This window comes from Cherax quadricarinatus, chromosome 6, assembly GCF_038502225.1.
Source record: "Cherax quadricarinatus isolate ZL_2023a chromosome 6, ASM3850222v1, whole genome shotgun sequence".
In the NCBI taxonomy this organism is placed as follows: Eukaryota; Metazoa; Arthropoda; class Malacostraca; order Decapoda; family Parastacidae; genus Cherax; species Cherax quadricarinatus.
The window spans coordinates 15,475,529-15,491,679 of NC_091297.1; the positions used below are offsets into that span (position 1 = coordinate 15,475,529).

At 40.7% G+C, this 16,151-nt stretch overlaps 1 protein-coding gene across 6 annotated transcripts in view; it reads right to left on the reverse strand.

Moving 5' to 3' along the window:
- Positions 1–16,151, reverse strand: part of LOC128694145 (carboxypeptidase D) — a 346,813-nt gene that overhangs the window by 286,017 nt on the left and 44,645 nt on the right. For 5 of the 6 annotated variants that reach the window (XM_070080625.1, XM_070080597.1, XM_070080604.1 and 2 more), the window contains exons 3-4: positions 15,922–16,097; positions 14,414–14,575 (exon numbers count right to left, since the gene is read on the reverse strand). In XM_070080625.1, the coding sequence (XP_069936726.1) occupies positions 14,414–14,575; positions 15,922–16,097 (338 nt within the window). The remainder of the gene's footprint in view (positions 1–14,413; positions 14,576–15,921; positions 16,098–16,151) is intronic. The other variant, XM_070080611.1, reaches the window with a different exon arrangement.

Sequence of the window (16,151 nt, forward strand, 5' to 3'; positions counted from 1 at the left end):
AAAAAAAAAAAAAAACTCACCAATTTGTGATTACATGGGTCGAGTCTCAAATCCTAGCCCTGTCTCTTACCTTGCCACTTGCCAGATTCAGCCCCTCCTAGCCTCATAGTCCCTATTGTACCCATTCTTAAAACTATGTATGGAACCTGCCTCCACCACATTGAGAACATTCCACTTCCCAATCCTTCTGAAACTGAAGAAATACTTCTTAACATCTCTGGCTCATCTGTGTCTTTAACTTCCAGCTGTATCCCTGAGTACCTGATTCTTACCTCTTTAATAGCCTGTCCCCATTTACTCTGTCAATTTCACTGAGTATTTTGTATACTATTATGTCTTCCTTGGTTCTTCTTTACTCCGATGTTGTTAGATTACATTCTGTTTGCCTCTCCTCACACTTCATGCCCCTTAGGTCTGGAACAAGTCTAGTTGCATACTGCTGCTTTTTCTCCAGTTTCTTATATTTTTTTTTTCAGGTACGGGCTCCATACTGGTGCCACATACTTCCAGATGGTCCTGACGTATGTTGTACAAAGGGTTTGGAATGATTCTCAGTTGAAATTTCTGAAGGCTACTATTACAACCCAGGAGTCCAAATGGCCTGTTATCCTGGGTGTAAAGGGAGAAAAATAAACACAGCAGAAAAGTTTTGACTTATATTATCCTTCACCAATTTAGAACAGCAATAAGTACACTATATACACTATGTACAGTGATAGGTATTAGTGCACTCCACGGTAAGCAAGGCAGAATAGAAGCCACAAGAGAGCAGACCTTGCTTCAACCAGCTCTAGAATGGGAATGACAAGGGCAGACAGGAGAGTGGTACCCACATAACCTCTGCGATTGCCAAAACCTTCTTCTTATTGGCTGGAACCTAGTTACTAGTTGAACGACGGGGCCCCATCGTCAACTCTTAGTTACCTGGTTCGCTGGTTGGGGGAGATAGCCTGTAAATGAGGGTGTGTACATGCGCCGAATAAAGGTTACGTATTCTTTGCATGCCACACCCCCACCCCGAGAAGGCTCAGGATTAGGCTGCCACCTCCCAGTGATAACCGTGCCGCCATGGCACAAAATAATGGGACCGCTTTTCCTCTCCACCATCCAACTCTTAGATAGAGCTCAGCTTTTCTCATGACCAAAAGCCAAACCCTAAACTCAGAGTGAGACAGCAGTCAGTCGGGCTAGCATAGGTCCAAGATACAGGCGGATGGTAGCCCGCATCCCCTCACTAAAAAAAAAACCCACACCAGGGGATAAAAAAAAAAAGAGCATGGAAAGGGTTACCACAAGTAACCTAACATCCTAACCTAATTAAATAATATGATTAGACTCTAGATAATGAGTCTGCCAACATATTTTCTTTGCCGGCAATATGTACAATTTTAATATAATAGGGCTGCAGCCTTAGCGTCCAGTGCATGAGCCTTGTGTTGTGGTTCTTCATGGTTTGGAGATATACTAAAGGATTGTGATCACTGCAGACGGTGACCACCTGCGATGTCTGGCCCACATAAACATCGAAATGCTCCAAAGCCAGTACCAGCGCGAGGGCTTCTTTTTCAATGGTAGAGTAAGCCCTCTGATGCGGCTGGAACTTGGCAGAGAAGAAGGCTACAGGCTGCAACTCCTCGTTCCCGTTTTGCAATAATACTGCCCCAACCCCAGACTCACAAGCATCAACCTGTAATGAAAAAGGTTTGGAGAAGTCTGGAGACAAAAGAATGGGAGCAGTACACAAAATCTTTTTGCTTTGTCAAAAGCATTGTTACAGTCTGGGGTCCAATTAAAGGGAACTTTGTGACTGTTAAGAGAGGTAAGAGGGGCTACAATATCTGAGAATTTCTTACAGAATCTTCTGTAAAATCCTATCATGCCTAGGAAATGTTGAAGAGATTTCCTATCATGAGGAACTGGATAATCTTTAATAGCAAGAACTTTAGCAAGTTTAGGAGCAACTTTACCACTACCTACTTCATGGCCTAGAAAGTGACAGTGGCCTGGCCAAAGGAAGATTTAGATAAATTAACAGTTAAATGGGAACTCTGAAAGGTCTCATAAAGAGCCTTAAGTCTAAGTAGGTGTTGATCCCAAGTATCAGACACCACATCATCATCTAGGTACGCTGCCGTGCCTTCAAGTTCTTTAATAGCCTGATGGATAAGTTTCTGGAATGAAGAGGGGGAGTTTTTCATTCCGAAGGAGGTAACTGTGTATTGATAATGACCTCCTGGAATTACGAAGGCAGAGATTTCCTTCGCCTTATTCGTCAAAGGTACCTGATAGTAACCTTTAAGGAGATCTAACTTGGACACAAAAGTAGCCTTACCCACAAGGTCAATTACGTCATCCAGACGAGGAAGAGGGTAAGCATCCATCCTTACTAGTGTTGTGCCAGAGTTGTGGAAGATGGCCAATGTGGTTCCTATATTCAAATCAGGGGATAAGTCCACTCCTTCAAATTACCGTCCAATAAGCCTGACATCTATAGTTGGCAAATTACTAGAATCAATTATAGCTGACATTATTATTATGTTGAGTGAATGCGTGGGGAGTTTTGAATCAAGTGTGAGAGTAATGGTGGTTGGGAATTTCAATGCTAAAGTGGGTAAAAATGTTATGGAGGGAGTAGGTAAATTTGGGGTGCCAGGGGTAAATGTAAATGGGGAGCCTTTAATTGAGCTATGTGTAGAAAGAGATTTGGTAATAAGTAATACATATTTTATGAAAAAGAGGATAAATAAATATACAAGGTATGATGTAGCACGTAATGAAAGTAGTTTATTAGATTATGTATTGGTGGATAAAAGGTTGATGGGTAGGCTCCAGGATGTACATGTTTATAGAGGGGCAACTGATATATCGGATCATTATTTCGTTGTAGCTACAGTTAGAGTAAGAGGTAGATGGGAAAAGAGGAAGGTGGCAACAACAAGTAAGAGGGAGGTGAAAGTGTATAAACTAAGGGAGGAGGAAGTTCGGGTGAGATATAAGCGACTATTGGCAGAAAGGTGGGCTAGTGCAAAGATGAGTAGTGGGGGGGTTGAAGAGGGTTGGAATAGTTTTAAAATTGCAGTATTAGAATGTGGGGTAGAAGTTTGTGGTTATAGGAGGGTGGGGGCAGGAGGAAAGAGGAGTGATTGGTGGAATGATGAAGTAAAGGGTGTGATAAAAGAGAAAAAGGTAGCTTATGAGAGGTTTTTACAAAACAGAAGTGTTATAAGAAGAGTAGAGTGTATGAAGAGTAAAAGAAAGGTGAAGAGAGTGGTGAGAGAGTGCAAAAGGAGAGCAGATGATAGAGTGGGAGAGGCACTGTCAAGAAATTTTAATGAAAATAAGAAAAATTTTTGGAGTGAGTTAAACAAGTTAAGAAAGCCTAGGGAAAGTATGGATTTGTCAGTTAAAAACAGAGTAGGGGAGTTAGTAGATGGGGAGATGGAGGTATTAGGTAGATGGCGAGAATATTTTGAGGAACTTTTAAATGTTGAGGAACAAAGAGAGGCAGTAATTTCATGCACTGGTCAGGGAGGTATGCCATCTTTTAGGAGTGAAGAAGAGCAGAATGTATGTGTGGGGGAGGTACGTGAGGCATTACGTAGAATGAAAAGGGGTAAAGCAGCTGGAACTGATGGGATCATGACAGAAATGTTAAAAGCAGGGGGGGATATAGTGTTGGAGTGGTTGGTACTTTTGTTTAATAAATGTATGCAAGAGGGGAAGGTACCTAGGGATTGACAGAGAGCATGTATAGTCCCTTTATATAAAGGGAAAGGGGACAAAAGAGACTGCAAAAATTATAGAGAAATAAGTTTACTGAGTATACCAGGAAAAGTGTATGGTAGGGTTATAATTGAAAGAATTAGAGGTAAGACAGAATGTAGGATTGCGGATGAGCAGGGAGGTTTCAGAGTGGGTAGGGGATGTGTAGATCAAGTGTTTACATTGAAGCATATATGTGAACAGTATTTAGATAAAGGTAGGGAAGTTTTTATTGCATTTATGGATTTAGAAAAGGCATATGATAGAGTGGATAGAGGAGCAATGTGGCAGATGTTGCAAGTACAGTGGACCCCCGGTTAACGATATTTTTTCACTCCATAAGTATGTTCAGGTGCCAGTACTGACCGAATTTATTCCCATAAGGAATATTGTGAAGTAGATTATTCCTTTCAGACCCCCAAACATACACGTACAAACGCACTTACATAAATACACTTACATAATTGGTCGCAATCGGAGGTAATCGTTATGCGGGGGTCCACTGTATATGGAATAGGTGGTAAGTTATTAAATGCTGTGAAGAGTTTTTATGAGGATAGTGAGGCTCAGGTTAGGGTGTGTAGAAGAGAGGGAGACTACTTCCCGGTAAAAGTAGGTCTTAAACAGGGATGTGTAATGTCACCATGGTTGTTTAATATATTTATAGATGGGGTTGTAAAGGAAGTAAATGCTAAGGTGTTCGGGAGAGGGGTGGGATTAAATTTTGGGGAATCAAATTCAAAATGGGAATTGACACAGTTACTTTTTGCTGATGATACTGTGCTCATGGGAGATTCTAAAGAAAAATTGCAAAGGTTAGTGGATGAGTTTGGGAATGTGTGTAAAGGTAGAAAGTTGAAAGTGAACATAGAAAAGAGTAAGGTGATGAGGGTATCAAATGATTTAGATAAAGAAAAATTGGATATCAAATTGGGGAGGAGGAGTATGGAAGAAAATGTTTTCAGATACTTGGGAGTTGACGTGTCGGCGGATGGATTTATGAAGGATGAGGTTAATCATAGAATTGATGAGGGAAAAAAGGTGAGTGGTGCGTTGAGGTATATGTGGAGTCAAAAAAACGTTATCTATGGAGGCAAAGAAGGGAATGTATGAAAGTATAGTAGTACCAACACTCTTATATGGGTGTGAAGCTTGGGTGGTAAATGCAGCAGCGAGGAGATGGTTGGAGGCAGTGGAGATGTCCTGTTTAAGGGCAATGTGTGGTGTAAATATTATTCAGAAAATTCAGAGTGTGGAAATTAGGAAAAGGTGTGGAGTTAATAAAAGTATTAGTCAGAGGGCAGAAGAGGGGTTGTTGAGGTGGTTTGGTCATTTAGAGAGAATGGATCAAAGTAGAATGACATGGAAAGCATATAAATCTATAGGGGAAGGAAGGCGGGGTAGGGGTCGTCCTCGAAAGGGTTGGAGAGAGGGGTTAAAGGAGGTTTTGTGGGCAAGGGGCTTGGACTTCCAGCAAGCGTGCGTGAGCGTGTTAGATAGGAGTGAATGGAGACGAATAGTACTTGGGACCTGACGATCTGTTGGAGTGTGAGCAGGGTAATATTTAGTGAAGGGATTCAGGGAAACTGGTTATTTTCATATAGTTGGACTTGAGTCCTGGAAATGGGAAGTACAATGCCTGCACTTTAAAGGAGGGGTTTGGGATATTGGCAGTTTGGAGGGATACGTTGTGTATCTTTATATGTGTATGCTTCTAAACTGTTGTATTCTGAGCACCTCTGCAAAAACAGTGATAATGTGTGAGTGTGGTGAAAGTGCTGAATGATGATGAAAGTATTTTCTTTTTGGGGATTTTCTTTCTTTTTTGGGTCACCCTGCCTCGGTGGGAGACGGCCGACTTGTTGGAAAAACTAAAAAAATTATTACTAGTCACCTTGAAGAGCATAACTTGATAAATGATTCTCAGCATGGGTTTACGAGAGGTCTTTCCTGCCTGACAAACTTACTGACGTTCTTCAATAGAACATTTGAGGCAGTAGACAGTGATAAAGAATTTGATATTGTTTACTTGGATTTTAGTAAAGCCTTCGATAGAGTACCTCACAAGAGACTCTTAAGAAAAGTGGCAGCTCATGGTATAGGAGGTAAAGTTCTAGCATGGATAGAGGCATGGCTTACCAATAGAAAGCAGAGAGTTTCCATTAATGGGTTCAAATCAGAATGGGGCTTAGTTACTAGTGGCATTCCACAAGGATCAGTTTTAGGCCCTCTCTTGTTCATAATTTACATTAACCCTTTGAGGGTCGACAGGCCCTCTCCGAAACTCGTTCTCAGGGTCGGCCAAATTTAAAAAAAAAAAAAAATTATTTTCTCTTATGAAAAGAGAGAGAATCTTTTCCCGATCATAACGACACCAAAAGTTTGAAATTTGATAGAAAACTTACGGAATTATGCTCTCGCAAAGTTAGCGGTCTCGGCGATGTTTACGGATCGGCGATTTTGCCCACTTTGAGCCCCATTTTCGGCCAATTTCACTGTACTAGTCGACAAAAAACATGAATATTTCGCTAGAACTCCATTTTTTCTATCGAATGGGTGCAAGAAACCACCCATTTATAAATTCAACTATCCAGTACAGTGGTCAGAATTTAGCAATTTTGCCAATTTCACACAAATTTCAAAAGCTGCCAATTTCGGAATAGGGTCCAGAATAAACAAGAAAGACATTCCTGGCACTAAAATGACATTTCCTCTAGTCATTAGTCACGTCTCAAGGCCCCTCTTATATTCTTTTGCTTTCCACTTTGAATTTCTATTCTCACAAAAAATATAAGATTTACTGTTATGCTGACTACTGCATTAGTGTAAAAAATGGTATAAATATTATTGGTGCACTTGTGAAAGAATATTAGACTCACCAGTTGACGTGTATTGCACGCTTGGCACGATTTGTTTACTTTTGAAGTTTGGTAAAAATCGAACATTTCTGCTACTTTGAGCTCAATTTCAAGGCACCTTTCATTGTAAAACCAGTCAAAATCATCTCAATTTCAGTAATATGTCTTCCATTCTATAAAATGAGACCAAGAAAACTAGAATACAACAATAAATACTATACGAAAATACACTGCAAAGTCGCTGATTTATTAAAAAAAAATGGAAAAAGTTTTTTTTTTCTCGTTATGCACCGTGTGCTGCAGGATTTTTTTTAGACTGTGCACACTGACCACATAGACCCATTCTTTCATATGAAGGCCTACCAGCTTTCTCCCACTAGATTTGAGGTCGCTAGAATTTATGAGTACTAGTACGGCAAAAACCCCTACGCGTAAGGCGTACTAGTACGACGAAAACCCTCAAAGGGTTAATGACCTTGATGAAGGGATTACAAGTGACATGAGTAAGTTTGCTGATGATACAAAGATAGGCCGTATAATTCACTCTGAGGAGGATATCAATGAACTACAGGAGGATTTGGACAAATTAATGTCTTGGTCTGAAAAATGGCAGATGAAGTTCAATGTGGATAAGTGTAAAGTGCAGGTTTAATGGAATGTCCAGGTTTCCCTACTTGCTGACATTCTCGGCAACACCTGATATGATGCTTCACATCCTGCTTTAATTTTGGCCAATAAAATTCTTTTGCGATTCTATACAAGGTTTTAGTAATTCCTAAGTGACCTCCTAATGAAGTATTATGAGCTATATTCAATATTTGAGGTCTAAACTTTGTTGGAACCACTAACCTGTCAGATAATTGCCAGCCCTCTATCTCCTTACCAGTCTCAGTGCAGATCAAATAATCGTTTTTAAGTTCATACTTGACCAGATGATCCAAAGAGGATTTACCCATGGCTGCCTGAAAAGCGAATTTTAAAGAAGGGTCCTTTCGTTGTTCCTCCCGGAAGGACAGTCCCTCGGGCATGGAAACAGAGATATCTGGCAATTCTGCAACCTGGGAATAGGAAGGCTTGATCGGGGTCTGTTCACTTGATTTATGAGGCTCCGGCCGGTGTGCCTCATAAAACAACGTGGTTATTCTGAGATCGGAGTTGTCCAAGGATAGGTCAACATTCTCGCCAGACAACCCTTGGGATGTTGCCCGAGTTATGGCCAACACCGGAGATGAATTAATCATTATAGGTTCAGGACACACACTAGCAGTATTAATGTTATTACCCAGTAATAACATGGCATCTTTCATGGGGAATCCTTTGGATACACCCACAGTCAAGTACCCAGTGTAATATTTGCACTGTACATAAATTTTATGCAAAGGGACAGAATATATAGCTCCTCCAAATGCTTTCAATAAAACAGAGGAATTCAAGGAAGCATTCTTTGAAAGGGGTAATATTCCTTCTCTTATAAGTGAGCGGTGAGATGTTATCAACAAATTTTGTTGAAAATAAGAAAAAGTTTTGGAGTGAGATTAACAAGTTAAGAAAGCCTAGAGAACAAATGGATTTGTCAGTTAAAAATAGGAGAGGAGAGTTATTAAATGGAGAGTTAGAGGTATTGGGAAGATGGAAGGAATATTTTGAGGAATTGTTAAATGTTGATGAAGATAGGGAAGCTGTGATTTCGTGTATAGGGCAAGGAGGAATAACATCTTGTAGGAGTGAGGAAGAGCCAGTTGTGAGTGTGGGGGAAGTTCGTGAGGCAGTAGGTAAAATGAAAGGGGGTAAGGCAGCCGGGATTGATGGGATAAAGATAGAAATGTTAAAAGCAGGTGGGGATATAGTTTTGGAGTGGTTGGTGCAATTATTTAATAAATGTATGGAAGAGGGTAAGGTACCTAGGGATTGGCAGAGAGCATGCATAGTTCCTTTGTATAAAGGCAAAGGGGATAAAAGAGAGTGCAAAAATTATAGGGGGATAAGTCTGTTGAGTGTACCTGGTAAAGTGTATGGTAGAGTTATAATTGAAAGAATTAAGAGTAAGACGGAGAATAGGATAGCAGATGAACAAGGAGGCTTTAGGAAAGGTAGGGGGTGTGTGGACCAGGTGTTTACAGTGAAACATATAAGTGAACAGTATTTAGATAAGGCTAAAGAGGTCTTTGTGGCATTTATGGATTTGGAAAAGGCGTATGACAGGGTGGATAGGGGGGCAATGTGGCAGATGTTGCAAGTGTATGGTGTAGGAGGTAGGTTACTGAAAGCAGTGAAGAGTTTTTACGAGGATAGTGAGGCTCAAGTTAGAGTATGTAGAAAAGAGGGAAATTTTTTCCCAGTAAAAGTAGGCCTTAGACAAGGATGTGTGATGTCACCGTGGTTGTTTAATATATTTATAGATGGGGTTGTAAGAGAAGTAAATGCGAGGGTCTTGGCAAGAGGCGTGGAGTTAAAAGATAAAGAATCACACACAAAGTGGGAGTTGTCACAGCTGCTCTTTGCTGATGACACTGTGCTCTTGGGAGATTCTGAAGAGAAGTTGCAGAGATTGGTGGATGAATTTGGTAGGGTGTGCAAAAGAAGAAAATTAAAGGTGAATACAGGAAAGAGTAAGGTTATGAGGATAACAAAAAGATTAGGTGATGAAAGATTGAATATCAGATTGGAGGGAGAGAGTATGGAGGAGGTGAACGTATTCAGATATTTGGGAGTGGACGTGTCAGCGGATGGGTCTATGAAAGATGAGGTGAATCATAGAATTGATGAGGGAAAAAGAGTGAGTGGTGCACTTAGGAGTCTGTGGAGACAAAGAACTTTGTCCTTGGAGGCAAAGAGGGGAATGTATGAGAGTATAGTTTTACCAACGCTCTTATATGGGTGTGAAGCGTGGGTGATGAATGTTGCAGCGAGGAGAAGGCTGGAGGCAGTGGAGATGTCATGTCTGAGGGCAATGTGTGGTGTGAATATAATGCAGAGAATTAATATGCTCCAGTATCTCTAAAGGCTTTGACTTCAGTTATTTCGGAGTTTTCCTGAAGGGAAATAAGACTCTTACAATAATAAGGGGCCATCCCTTTTTCTACTTCTCTTGGGGACATGTTACTAGGGATATTAGAGATTTTCCCAATGGGTTGGGGTTTGTGGGGGCAGTTGGGATAGATGTGACCTACTTTGTTACAGAGGAAGCAGACGACAGGCTTGCCCTTTACTCCCTGCTGACGTTGCAACTGGTGTCGCTCTGGCTGGTGTCACTCTGGATACTGTTGTCGAGATGCACCATGTTGAGTAGTTTGTCTCTCAGCAGGTGGACCATATGTTGAGAAGCGTGGCTCACCAGGTGACTTAGTTGGCTGACATAGACGTTCATCCTCCGGCTGGCACTTCATTCTCCAAGGTTGACGATCTTTGCTCATGCTAGGCTGTTGAAAAGAGAGACGGGACCGCTCGGACAAGGAGCGGTTAGTTTTGAAGGTATCAGCCAACCTGGCTGCCTCCAATGCAGTGGTTAAGTCATGATCCTGCAGAAAGACTCGAACCTCTGGTCCCACAGATTCCAGCAAGTTGTCAATCAGAATAAGCTGCACCAGGTTTTCGAAGGTAACGACACCACTTGCTTTATAACAGCTGGTAAAAGCTTTGGTTTGTTGACGCACAAAGTCAACTAGGGATTGACCAAGCTGTTGTCTGCCCAGCTTAAAAAGCTTACGATACTTAGCTGGGATACATGTACATGCTCCCAAAACTGTGGTTTTTCACTACTTGATAATCAGAAAAATCAGTGTCATTTAACACTGACGTAAATTCCTGTGCCTTACCAAACAATGCTGTGTGAACCAACGATGCCCAATGCTGTTCCAGCCACCTCAAGGCTCGAGCCTGATTTTCGAAGCTTTCAAAAAAATTTTCTGGTTCGGCCTCATTGAAGCGGGGAACAAGCTGTACTGCTTTCTGTAAACTAAAATCATTTACAGAATGCAAAAGCTGCCTCCTTTCTCTTTCCCTATCAAATTCTTCTTTTGCGAATGCTCTCTGTTCCTAGTCTGCTCAAGATTGATTTTTGCCAGGTCAAGTGCCAACGCCGCTGATTCACCTCGAGACAACCCAGCTGCACTATACTGACTATTTTGCTCCGTTGATGTATCATCTTCCTCCTGCGAGAACATAGTGTTTGCCCCAGCTCCCGTAGAGGGAGGAGTCTGATGTGCCATCTCTTCTTCTCGAAGTTTGTCAGCAATCAGTGAACGCAGTTGCGCAGCTGTGAGAGTGCGTTTGTATTTAATGCCAATGGAACGAGCAATTTTCCAACAATGCTGCAGGGACAATTTAGGTAGGTTATGCAAAGTATATGCCGACACCAGACGTCTGACTCGTCTAGGTGGCATAAGTTATTCGCTATGCACAGTACGATTGCAGAATATCATAACGTAACACGTTAATTTGCATAACATACTTAGCTATGCACAGTACAATTGCAAAATACCAAACTTGCACACGAAAATCACTCACTACGAAAGCAAAAGACTTGGCAGACGATGCAACATCCCCCCAATGAAAAGCAGGGGTGTCACTAGCACGTTAAGAGACCATACAATAAGTGTCAGGGGCCTGAGACTGTTCAACTGCCTCCCAGCATACATAAGGGGGATTACCAACAGACCCCTGGCAGTCTTCAAGCTGGCACTGGACAAGCACCTAAAGTCGGTTCCTGACCAGCCGGGCTGTGGCTTGTACGTTGGTTTGTGTGCAGCCAGCAGCAACAGCCTGGTTGATCAGGCTCTGATCCACCAGGAGGCCTGGTCACAGACCGGGCCGCAGGGGCGTTGACCCCCGGAACTCTCTCCAGGTAAACTCCAGGTAAAATACCCCAACGTAACGTTATTTGCAGAACACGCTTAGCTGTGCACAGTACGATTGCAGAATACGCATACAAGGTGGATACGCAATAGCAAAGCTGACTGTAAAATTCTCCACACCGAACAGGCTAGTAGCAACTGACACACAAAATTTGTAAAGCAATGCCAGACAGCCAGCTACACACTGTTCTACAAGACTGACCGTAGCGAAGCAAGCACACCGAACAAGCTAGTAGCGAGCTGTTGAACGATCACACAATAGCAAGGCTGACCAGAGCAAAGTAACTGACACGCAAAATTTGTAAAGCGTTGGCAAAGCTAATGCAATGCCAGACAGCAAGCTGCACAATGTTCCTGCTACCAGCTTCACCCTAGGCTCAACCCTTTCTGTAAGTCCAGCTCCAGCTCTCGGACAGGCTACCCATATTACAACCCAGGAGTCCAAATGGCCTGTTATCCTGGGTGTAAAGGGAGCAAAATAAACACAGCAGAAAAGTTTTGACTTATATTATCCTTCACCAATTTAGAACAGCAATATGTACACTATTTGCACTATGTACAGTGATAGGTATTAGTGCACTCCACGGTAAGCAAGGCAGAATAGAAGCCACAAGAGAGCAGACCATGAAAATGGTATAAAATACCGACAGGTTGTTAGGTAAGACACATATGCAACAGTTAAGTATCTTTATTTCGAAACGTTTTGCCTACACAGTAGGCTTCTTCAGTCGAGTACAGAAAAGTTGATAGAAGCAGAAGAGACTTGAAGACGATGTAATCAGTCCATCACCCTTAAAGTTTTGAGGTGGTCAGTCCCTCAGTCTAGAGAAGAGCATGATATTGTTTCAGACTATGAAACAATGCTCTTCTCTAGACTGAGGGACTGACCACCTCAAAACTTTAAGGGTGATGGACTGATTACATCGCCTTCAAGTCTCTTCTGCTTCTATCAACTTTTCTGTACTTGACTGAAGAAGCCTACTGTGTAGCCGAAACGTTTCGAAATAAAGATACCTAACTGTTGCATATGTGTCTTACCTAACAGAGCAGACCATGCTTCAACCAGCTCTAGAATGGGAATGACAAGGGCAGACAGGAGAGTGGTACCCACATAACCTCTGCGATTGCCAAAACCATGTTCTTATTGGCTGGAACCTGGTTACTAGTTGAACGACGGGGCCCCATCGTCAACTCTTAGTTACCTGGTTCGCTGGTTGGGGGAGATAGCCTGTAAATGAGGGTGTGTACATGCACCGAATAAAGGTTACATACTCTTTGCCTGCCACAGCTACTCTTAGATTAGCTAAACAAGCACTGGCTGCAGAGGTTATTCAGTCAATGTGAGCCTCTGGCAATATACCAGACACTATACTCGCCCCTAGATTTTTTTAATTGATGTCTGCAGCCTCTGTATCTCTCAGTGTCCTCCAGTAATATCTGTTTGAAGATACACACTAATGAAAGCTTTAAATGTTGGACCAAAGATTAAAAATATAGTACAATACAACTCCAATACAATTCCAATCTAAAACACAATACCTAATACAGAGATACTCAGTGACCAGAAATCTACATGCTGTATTATAAGTACTCCCATCTCAGAAAACACAAATACAGAGAAGGACCCAGTAGTCATCATATGATACAGATTGTCATATTATAGAAAATGACAAACTTCTACCCAACACTGGTCACCTTTAAAGACAAGGAAATACAGTGGACCCCCGCTTAACGATCACCTCCAAATGCGACCAATTATGTAAGTGTATTTATGTAAGTGCGTTTGTACGTGTATGTTTGGGGGTCTGAAATGGACTAATCTACTTCACAATATTCCTTATGGGAAAAAATTCGGTCAGTACTGGCACCTGAACATACTACTGGAATGAAAAAAGTTCGTTAACCGGGGGTCCACTGTACTAACAAACTGTTTATAATACGTATATGATAGATCAAAACTGAAGACAAAATAAAGTTCAAAGGTGAACTACAAAATGGCTTCTAGAGCTAAAAGATGCAAGTTTAAAAAAAAAAAAAAAAAAAAAAGACTGACAGAAGGCATTAGACATGTCCTCACTGGCTGATACGGGAAAAAGAGATGTAATTACCAAGTGGTACTGTATGCTATTCTAAAAGGATATAAAAGAATTGTTTAGAAAAACTGATAAAGATTTTATAGCAGTAATAAGAGCAACAGTACCCTCAGATAATTTTTTATATTATGACCTATGATCATAGTATGTAATGTTAACAGTGCATAATTAAAAACAATTACATAATATTTCTAGAGGCCATGCTTTTTTTTTTTTTAACACGTCGGCCATCTCCCACCGAGGCAAGGTGGCCCAAAATGAAAAAAAAAAACACTTTCACCATCATTCACACACATTCAGTCTTTGCAGAAGCACTCAGATACAAGAGTTTAGACATCACTCCAAACAGCCAATATCCCAAATCCCTCCTTTGAAGTGTAGGTATTGTACTTCCCACCTCTAGGATTCAAGGCTGGCTAACCAGCCTTAAGTCCTACCCTCTTCATACTCCAACAGCTCGTCAGGTTCCCCAAAAAATATTTGTTTCCACTATCTAACATGCTCACACATGCCTGATACATATCCAAGCCCCTTGCGCACAAAACCTCTTTTACCCCCTCCCTCCATCCTTTCCTAGGCCCCAACCCCTCCTCCCATCCACTACAGATTTATACAGCCTCCAAATCATCCTGTTTTGGTCCACCCTTTCTAAATGACCAAACCACCTCTGTTGATGTTGAATGTATACTAATAAATGCACCCATTACACTGAATAATCTTTAGAACTGGTTTTGTCATAATGCTCAGGTTTTATAAAATATTTGTTAACCTTTGCAAGAAACATTAATTACCGATGAAAATCCGAAAGTTGACTAACAATTTTGACATTATTTTGTTATAGACTAACCTTTAACACCCATGTGAACCAACTCCATGAAGGCCATCAGTGACTCTCTGTTGTTAGCCCATTCTAATGGTAGACTGGATGCCATTGGGTATTTACAACAAGACAGCTCAAACGTTATTTCGGCACATGATCCATACACATAATTGAAATCTTGCATGCCTCCTGCAAAATTTTTCAAATTCTATTAATATTATTACTTGCTTTAAAACCTCTGTTGATTAAAACAACCAAAAGTATATTTTTACTCAAGCTTTCAATGCTACTTTTTTTAACCCTTTGACTGTAGCAACCCCAAATCCTGAGGTGTCTCCTGGTGTCGCAAAATTTAAAAAAAAAAAATTATTTTTTCTTATGAAATGATAGAGAATTTTTTCCCGATTGTAATGACACCAAAAAATCGAAATTTGATGGAAAACTGACGGAATTATGCTCTCGCAAAGTTAGCGACCTCGGCGATACTTACGAATTAGCGATTTCGCCCACTTTGAGCCCCATTTTTGGCTAATTCCATCGTTCCAGTCAACCAAACTCAGCTATTTCTTTAGAACTCCATTTTTTCTATCAACTGAGTACAAGAAACTGCCCATTTCCCAATTTCAACTACCCAATAACGTGTTCAGAAATTTGCAATTTGGCCAATTTCACAAAAATTAAAAAATATGACAATTTCAAAATAGGGTCCAGAATGAACATTGCAGACATTCCTGGCTCTAAAATAACATTTTATTTGTTCATGAGTCACATCTCCAGGCCCCTCTGATATTACTCTTGCTTTCTATTTTTAATTTTTATTCAAACAAAAAATAGAAGATTTACTGTTATGCAGACTACAGCAATATTGTAATAATTGTATAAATAATGTCACCCCATTCATGACTGCATATCAGAATGGCTACTTGGACATTTATTGGAAAATAACATCATTTGTTTACTTTTGAACATCAGCAAAAATCAAACATTTCCCCAACTTTGAGCTCCATTTCAAGGTTCTTTTCATAGTAAAACCAATCAAAATCACCTCTATTTCTATAATATGTTTTCCATTCTATCAAATGAGACAAAGAAAATGAGAATACAACCATAAATACCATACGAAAATAGACCACAGAGCCAGCATTTTAATTAAAAAAAACAGTCGGAGTTTTTTTTTTTCTCATTATGCACTGCATGCTGCAGGATTTTTTTATATGGTGCACACTGACCACACAGACGCATTCTCTCACATGTGGGCCTACCAGTTTTCTCCTGGTTGATTTGAAGCAGCTAGAATTTATGAGTATATATACGTCAAAAACGGTGGCTCGTAAGACATATATATACGACCAAAACAGTCAAAGGATTAAAAGGTTTATTATACCTACTCAATATCATCTGAGAAAATTGGTAATGAATTCTTCATTTAACAAGGAAGTCATTTTTAATAAAACAAGGTTGCTCTCCTATTTAACTGGTTACTTATGGTATATAATGAACAAGTAATTAGAGATTGACAGTCAATAGAAACTTACCTTCTACATCATACCAGTAAGCACCATTAGTGACACCTCCACTTTTGGAAAAATTGTCACCTGGACACAGGTTTCCTCTTGACATGGTGCCATGTTTCGATGCATATACTGATGCCATATACTTGAACAGTTCATCATCTGGAGTCTTGCTCTCATAGCAACAGTCTTTATGAAGACTGGGGAGATGAATACAAGAATAATTTCTATAAACAAGTTAAGTTTTTCACATA